Source organism: Orycteropus afer, unplaced genomic scaffold (assembly GCF_000298275.1).
Source record: "Orycteropus afer afer isolate SDZICR_OR568_19922 unplaced genomic scaffold, OryAfe1.0 scaffold00268, whole genome shotgun sequence".
NCBI classification, from domain to species: Eukaryota; Metazoa; Chordata; class Mammalia; order Tubulidentata; family Orycteropodidae; genus Orycteropus; species Orycteropus afer.
The window spans coordinates 4126584-4135795 of record NW_006921855.1 but is presented as its reverse complement, the minus strand read 5'-3'; the positions used below and the strand labels follow the sequence as shown (position 1 = coordinate 4135795).

The 9212-nt window shown below is 34.0% G+C and overlaps 1 protein-coding gene across 1 annotated transcript in view; it reads left to right on the top strand.

Moving 5' to 3' along the window:
* Window positions 1-6913: 6913 nt before the first annotated feature.
* Window positions 6914-9212, top strand: part of GLRA3 (glycine receptor alpha 3) — a 433080-nt gene continuing 430781 nt past the window's right edge. Inside the window, 1 exon segment of the mRNA XM_007950352.2 lies at window positions 6914-7032. Coding sequence (XP_007948543.2) covers window positions 6914-7032 — 119 coding nt within the window.

The window sequence follows — 9212 nt, the reverse complement described above, 5'->3', positions numbered from 1 at the left end:
AGAAGGGACTAGAAATAGTAAGCCCAAGCAGAAGAGTGTTTGAAGCAGAGGAATCCTGATGAAGGAAATAGGTTATGTGACTAGTATATATCAGGGAAAGGGGAGACATGTAATGATTGACAATGAGAATATTGTCAATGGAAAATCATTCAGAGCCTTATCAACCATGAAGAGGGATGTGAACTATTGTAAAGGAAAGTCATTGAAAGGTTTTAGGAATAAAAATATTATCATCCGATATGCTTATTTTAAAGAGAAATTTCAATGTTAATAAGGAGGTTTAATTATAAGAGATTAAGAGAGCAAGTAGGAGAAACAATTGGGAGACTCTTGCTGAGATCTATGTGAGAAATTTTGTGGCCTCGAATAAGAAATGGATATTAATTATTGATTGTTTCCACAATTATTCAAGAAAGAAATGGTCACTTGATCAGCTATGTCGTAATTATTACAGTCTTATGAATAGATAAATTTTATATTAAAAAAAATAAATTTACCAAGTTCATATACTTGGCAATAATAATTATCCTTTACCAGATTTTGTATTGAAAAAACAACTTTCTGATCCATTGCTAAATTAAAACATTCTCTTTCTTTATTTTTTTAGGATCTCTGGTGGCTGCTAACCAAAGAATTGGTGGTTCAAATTCACTAACCGCTCTGCAGAAGAAAGATAAGGAAGTCTGATTTCATAATGATTTACAGCATTGGGAACCCAATGAGAGTTGCTATGAGTCAGAATTGACTCTATGGCTGTGAGTTATTTGGTTATTGGTGGTAGTTGCCATTGAGTCAACTTCAATGCATGTTGTTGTTGTTATTATGTGCTGTCGAGTTGGACCCAACTCATAGCAACTCTTCCTTGGGTTTCCGAGGCAGTATCACTATGGAAATAGATTGCCCAAACTTCCTTCCGAGTAGTGACCTTAGTTATAACAGCAGGAAATACTGTGTCATTCTCACAGTTGTTGCTCTGTTTCAGCCCATTATTGCAGCCACTATGTCATCCATTTCACTGAGATTCACATTCTTTTGGGGAGAATTAATTAAAATATATATCTTTTCTAAGCTTTGTTTTAAAAATGGCATTTTGATTTATTTTGTTAGCTTTTAATGAAATTGAATAGAATGACTCAATGCTATTGAATCCAATTAAATCTTAGCAAACAAATTATAACCTTATATTAAATTGATTTCATAACAGTATATGTCTTTCAGTAAATAGTAAACAATCTTGACAATATGTATAAATATCATATGCTCTAGATTACTGGATGGTGTCTAAATGCAGGCAGGATATATTCAAGGGAATACTTTGGCTCTTGTGCATTTGTTTGAATTTTCTTCAGCTTCAAATTGAACTTGCATAGGAGCAAATGATGGTCTGTTCTGCAGTCAGACACTGGCCTTGTACTAACTGATAATACTGAGCTTTGTAATGGTCTTTTTCCACAAATGAAGTCTATTTGATTCCTGTTTATTTCATCTGACAAGGTCCATGCATATAGTCATTATTTGTGTTGTTGTTAAAAGGTATTCCCAAGGACAAAAATCCTTTAATATTGCAACTTGAGCCTCAGATTTTTTCTTCAGTTCTTTCAACATGAGCAATGACAGATATTCTACAGATGAGAAAGGATTCCTGGTGTTACAGTTTTGAACACTCTGCTGTTAACCGAAAGGTCAGTGGTTTGAAACTAACAACCACTCCCCAGGAGAAAGATGTGGCAGTCTGCTTCTGTAAAGATATACAGACTTGGAAATGCAATAAGTCAATTTTACTCTATCTTATAGGGTCACTATGAGTCAGAATCAACTTGATGGCAAATGATTTGTTATTCTTTTTATGGGCAAATAATAATAATAATAATAATAATAAAGAATGACACAGGAAACATCAAAATCAGATGAAAGGAATGCACAGAGTTACCATACTAAAAAGAATTGATCAACATTCAACCATTTCAGGAGGTAGTACACGCTCAAGAATAGCTATTACTGAACCAAAAAGTTTGAGCTCCCTTGAAAGCTTTGGTGAAAACCACTGCTCCAGGAATTGATTAATACCAATTGAGATGCTTCAACGAATGGATGTAATGCTGGATGTACTCATCCATCTATGCCAAGAAATTCGAAAGACAGCTATCTTTGCAAGTGATTGTAAGATATCCATATTGTGCCCAAATTCAAAGAAAAGTAATCCAATGGAATATGGAAATTATTGAACAATTAATATCACATGCAAGTAAAATTTTCCTGAAGATAATTCAAAAACTGTTACAATCTTACATCAAGAAGGAACTTCCACAAATTCAAGTTAGGTTCAGAACAGGATGTAGAAATAGGGATATCATTGCTGATGTCAGATGGATCTTGGATGAAAGCAGAGAATAGCTGAAAGATGTTTACCTGTGTTTTACTGGTGTGCAAAAATATTCCACTGTGTGAATCATAACAAATTACAGATAACATTGCAAATAATGGGAACTCCAGAACACTTCACTGTGCTCACATAGAATTTGTACATAGACCAGGTGGAAGTCATTCAAACAAAAAGAGAGGATACTGCATAGTTTAAATTTCAGAAAACATGTGTGTCAGGACTTTATCCTTTCACCATAATTATTTACTCAGCAATTAATCCAAGAAGCTAGATGATATGAAGAAAAAAAAAAAAAATCATCAGGACTGGAGGAAGACTCATTAACAACTTGTGAAATGTAGATGACACAACCTTGCTTGCTGAAGTGAAAGTGACTTGAAGCACTTACTGATAGAGATCAAAATATACATGCTTCAGTATGGCTTATGTCTGAGCATAACAAAAATCTTCACAACTGGACCAGTAATCAACATCATGATAAATGGAGAAAATACTAAACTTGTCAAGGATTTCATTTTACTTTGATCAGCAATCAATGCCCTAGAAGCAGCAGTTAAAAAATCAAACAATTTATTGCAATGAGAAAATCTGCAAAAGACGGCTTTAAAATATTAAAGTTCAAAGATGTCAGTTTGAAGACTAGGGTGTGCCTGACCCTTACTAAAAAACCTCATTGCCATTGAGTCCATTTTGACTCACAGTGACCCCTCCTTGGGTTTCCGAGATGGTATCTCTTTGGAAGTATATTGCCCAGTCTTCTTTTCAAGAGTGGCTGGTGGGTTTGAACCACCAATCTTCTGGTTAGCAGTCAAATGCCTTAAGCACTACACCATCAGAGCCTGACCCTAGCCAACCTATTTTCAATCAGCACTTATGCATGTGAAAACCAGGCAATAAGAAAGGAAGACCAAATAAAATTAACCGAGATGAATTATGGTGTTGGCAAAGAATATTGAACATATCATGGACTACCAGAACAAACAAATCTCTCTTGGAGGAAATATAAACATAATGCTGCTAGAAGCAAGGATGATGAGAGTTGTCTCTCACTTTGGACATGTTATCAGGAGGGACCAATCTCTGGGAAAGTACATCAGGCTTGGAAAATAGAAGGTCAGTGAAAAAGAGGAAACCCTCAACAAGATGGATTAACACAGTGGCTGCATCAATGAGCCCAAACATACCTACTATTATGAGGATATTGTAGGACAAAGCAACTTTTCTTTCTGTTATTCATTACATCACCATAAATGACTCAATGACACCAAACAATAGCAACAGATTATTAGAAGCAACAAGTATATGGAGCAATCTAACTAGATAAAGGAGGCATTTTTTTCAATACATTGAAATAGGCCTTTCTATTTATAAACAACGTGCATATATTTTGAGAGAATTGAGGAAGCACACAATAAGTGGTAGATCTGTGGCAGTGAAGAAGCACTAGTAAAAGAGCCATAACAACCAAATTTGTGCCCCATATGCTCATATTACTAGATATGAGAACTTGTATCCATGACTTAACCAATGTGAGCTACATCATCTGTAAAAGGAAAGAATTAAATACCATGAAAACAAATATCCCATTGAGTTCTGAACTTCCACGTCTTATGTAGTATGAAATATAATCCATTAATCCAAGAATGCAAATAAATAAATAAATAAAAATAAAAATCAATAAAGAGCAGAGGAGAAATATGGCTACATAAGAAGCCAACTGAGTTTCAAATGAATGGTCTAAAAAGACATGGAATTGTCTTTTTCAGAAACACATTCATTCATGTGTCCATCTTACCAGACTATTAGTCCCGAAATAACAAAACGTATAGGATGTTTTTAAGTGCTGTGGAATCAGCTCTGACTCATAGCAACCCTATCCACAACAGAACGAAACACTGCCCAGTCTGTACCAGCCTCTCAAAACTTGCTACATCTGAACCCATTGTTGCAACCACTGTGTCAATCGATCACAACGAGGGTCTTCTCCTTTTTCACTGACCCTCCACTTTACCGAGCATGATATCCTTCTCCAGGGATTGGTCCCTTCTAACAACATGACCAAAGTAGATGACATGATGTCTGGTCAGTCTTACTTCCAAGGAGCATCCTGGCTGCACTTCTTCCAGGACAGATCTGTTAGTTTTTCTGGCAGTCCATGGTACTTGTAGTATTCTTCACCAATACAACAAATATATAGTTACATTAAATTATCTTTTATTTTACAGAAATTAAAAACAAACAACATAAAAATCCACAGACAAGAGTTGGTAGAAAATTAAACAACATTAATAATTAACTGAAAAACAAGGCAATACAACCCACTTTTTAATTAATTTATATTTGTTTAAGCAAAGTTGGTCTTGCACTAGTGTACCGTAATAAGTTCATCCATTACTACTTCAAAAATATGTTAGGTTTTTAATATGATTATTAATTAATTCATCAAGTATTGGAGATCTACTGCATGCTAGGTTCTGGTGCTCTAAATGTTGGCCCTTGTCCTCACTCCAATGGAAACATCAAATGAATGAGGAGGATGATAACCCATGATATATAATGTGAAGGAAATAATCATGGTACTATGAAAAAGGAGTAATATTGGTTGACTGTTTAAGAATTTAAGCTAGGATGTCAGAAAATTTTCCTTGTAAAAATGACATTAACTTAGATCTTAAGATAAGAAAGAGACAGTTGTCAGAAGGCTATGAACAAAAGCGTTCCAGGCAAATGAACAATCAAATCAATGTCACTGGAGAAGGAAAGATCATGGTGTTTCCCAAGAACAGAGAGGTAACCATATGGGTAGAATATAATGATCAGGAAGGAAGGAGGCAATTACATTGGATTAGCATGTAGGAGATAGGGTAGTCTTTATGATAAAAAGTTCTATGTTTATGCTTAGCAAAGAAATAAATATGCTGAATCATTGCAACACAAGATAATTAAGTATAAGTGATAGACCCCTACAAGATTATTTTAAATTTAGTAGTCTGTTTATTCATTCAAAAATATTTATTTGTTAGCTAATATGAGCCATTTGTATATCAATCTGTGGTAATTATTTCTGAAGAATTATACACACCTCAGGATTTTGTTCTATAACATTTGGTCACAATTCCTCAATGAGTTTTTAAAATTGTAATAGAGGTTAGGCTTATAGGTATGATCAAAAGAGACCAAAATTCTTACCTTCATGGAAGTCACTTCTCATGGTTTTGTTGTATTGTTAGTATTTTAGGTGTGTTCAATAAATTCTGATATTTAAGCTCATCAAGAGGATATTTCCACTGATATTGAATATTAGTTTTAAAAACATCAGAAGCAAGTACAAACATAGAAAATTGTTTGTTTGCTTGTTTGTTTTTTTCCCTGTAGGTACTGACTAGTGCAGTTATGAGCATCCATTGGGGAGGGGGATGACTTAATAAATGATCGTTGAAAGAGAGAGAGAGCAGAAGAAAAGATGTGTCATATGACGTAGTTCTCATTCTCACTTAGTGTTAAGATATAGAAACCACTGGCAAGAAAAATAGTAAGAATTGTTGTGTCTCTAATAGCCATCTCCTTATATTTTCCTACCTTGAACTTAAAAACAAAACAAAACAAACAAACAAACACCTTTATTACTGAAGGAAACTCAGTTTACTCTAGTCAACAATACTTAATGACCAGAAGCATGCCAGGCTTATGTGAAGATTATAGAAGCAGCTGATTCTCCCGTTCCGCTGGTGCCTATGCACCCATCCTTTTTTCTTCTTCCCTAGATCATTCCTAGGGTTAGGGTATACTGTTGATTCTTGTAATTCAGTGGAAGGTCAAAGAGAAATAGTTACATCCGAAAAGCCCTTCCTTACTAAACTACCATTTCCTGGGAGGAAACACTGAAAGGACCTCCAGCGGTACTGTGACCTAATCCACAAAGCCTCAACCCTGAGGCTTCCTTCCCCTCCACTCGCCTCTCAGGCTGTACATCAATTACTCAGTGCGTTTTTAAAGGGTAAAGTGCTAAGCACTGCCTACTTTCTTGAGGTGTCTGTCACTCTGTCCGGCTGTGTGGTCCTGATTGGCAGGCAAGTCCCTGTCGTCTGGCTCCTCCCACTCTTCCCTTTGCCGCGCTAGCAGTCTCAGCTTTTAGCTGAAGGTGCAGAACCGGATTCCAGCGGGCGGCACTGGGAGCAGGTGGAGAAGTATTCTTGTTCTGGCTGTTGCTGCTCTTCTTGCAGTCGTGGGTCTCAATCAGAAAAGGACGAACATTCTTCCTTTGCTGCTAGAGCTTAGTGAAGCGGTTGTCCAGAACCTAGACCCTACAGACACTTCATTTCACCTTATTCCGGTGCTACTTATAAATCACCTGCACATTTATAACCCTGGGAATACTCCTCTGCTTAATGCTGAAGGAAGGGGATCCAACAGGAATTTCAAATGTTTGCGGGGAGCTGTCTGAGGTGCTGAAGCTTTACAAGCATTTGTCTCTACTAACAAAACGCGGGGTTAGATTACATAGTTCCATTGCTTGCTTTCTGGTTTCCCATGCCTTGGATACGACTAATTTCAGGATCGTGACTACCTCTCCGTATCATGGCCCACGTGAGACACTTTTGGACATTAGTTTCGGGATTTTACTTCTGGGAAGCAGCCCTTTTACTCAGGTGAGTCCTCTTGTATTTAACAATTGGAGAACTCAATCCCATACACCAGGTTACAACCACTTGTTACTGACAAAGCTGAGATTTGCAATTCTAAATTAAGACTTGTTGACAATATTCCTAAAATATTGTTTTCTATCTATTTGTATCTCTGAAAACAGGCAACTTTGCTCTATTTTCTCTGATTAGTGTATTTTAGTACTTCCACATAATACTATGTTGTAGCTGAGTATACCATAGAAAAGTAAAATCTTCCAAAATCTAGGTGACCCTTTTCAAATTGCTTTGATAGTTTTGCTTTTATTAAATGAATTGTAAATTCTGGGTACCGCTTTCTTGTGAAGTATAGAATATGTTTGGTAACTAGAAATGACACATTATTAATTTTTTAAAGACAGAAATACAGAACATAGGCATTTACTGATCAGAGAAATTCTAAACATTGTTGATATAACCACAGGTTGAATTAAACTAATAAGAATAAAGGCACATAAGCACTGTTTTATAATGAGCTCCTCTCAAATAATAAATGAAGGCAAAAGCATAAATAATTAGATATGTTCTGTAATCATTTTTGAAGGAAACAATAAAATCTCATTGAACAATAAAAATTTCCTATGTTACTTGTCATATTCCAGTCATAATTGCCTATTTGGTAGACCTTCTTTTTTTTTTTTTTTTTTTGCTGATAATTAACTAAAAAAGGAGTAGAGACTTGATAAAGTAAGCAAGGTACTGTTCATACAGATTTTTGAACTACTAATATATAATTAGAAGATTTCCATTTTTATGACTCAAAGCTTTTCAGTAATATTGAGGTTAAATAATCAGAGTTAACTAAGCTATGTGTATGCTGATTTCCATTTGAAGTATGTAAATTTATTTTGTGTATTGCTATGTCAATTTTTCCTTTTTGGCCTACTTTGAAAATACAAATGCATGTTATAAAAACTACCTTATAGAAAATTATACTATTTTTGATATGCTTATATTAAAGGAGTTAATGGTGAAGTTTACTACATTTGTGGAATTATTTTCTTTTTTCTGAAGCAAGGGAGTAAACTATTACAAGTAAGAGTATTTTATTGAAAATATATTTTAATTTGATTTTTAAAAATTACAGTACCTTTATAATTGTCACAAATTTCATATGTGATCAAACAAAGTTTAAAGAGTTTTTACGTTTTTGAAAATGTCAAGGAAAGGAGTTTGAAACTCATGATATAATATAAATTGATGATTTTACCTTTATTTCTTAATATCTTGGACACTAATACATAAACATAGATGAAATAGATTGAAAGATAAAAAAAAAAGTATTTTGCTTGTTAAGGAATTAACAATAGTTGATATAAACTTAGACTTAAGAAGTTTAATGTCAGTAAAAAACACAGTTCAATGAAATAAAATTTGTATTATGATAATTTACCATAATATTTGTTATAATATGTTTTAGATATATCATCTTCATCAATAGATCCTGTGATTTTTCTCATATTTTGTTGAAATTCTCCAATATTTCTATTTCAAACTTACAGCTGGGATTATAAGAATGTACTTGATTAATATTAAATAATTTTAATTGCAAATGTCTTTTGTGAATAAACCAAAAATATAATTCTTTGAAAATGATATACCCAAAATAAAAGTTTATTTAATACCTATATTCTTTCATAAGGGTTTTTTAACCTTCTTTCATAAACAGAATAAAATTTGTCTTTATCTTAAGTCTTGGATTAAAAGAATTAATGATGTATGACGAATATTATTTACATAAGATTAAATATTTTCACTTTCAGTCATATCCCTTGAAAGAGGATTTCCTATAGTAAAGTAAGGGAAGCTCCCTCTACTGGAAATCTTCTGTAAAATATGTGACTTTAAGGTAATTATTTGTATGAGTCTACTCATAATGTTTTGAGCAAAAACAAACAAGTAAAGGAAAAAAATATATTAAAAAATTGGTATTACTGCCCCAGTACAAACTCTTCATTTAAAGAAAAAAATATCTTATTTCTAGGGCAATTTAATAACAAGAACAACAAACAGAAAGCATAGATATTTGTAATAAAATAATATTCATGAACAAACATTTTACCTCTGTTGTTGTTGTTGTTATGTGCCATCAAGTCAGACCTGACTCATAGCGACCCCTCCTTGGGTTTCCGTGGCAGTATCACTAT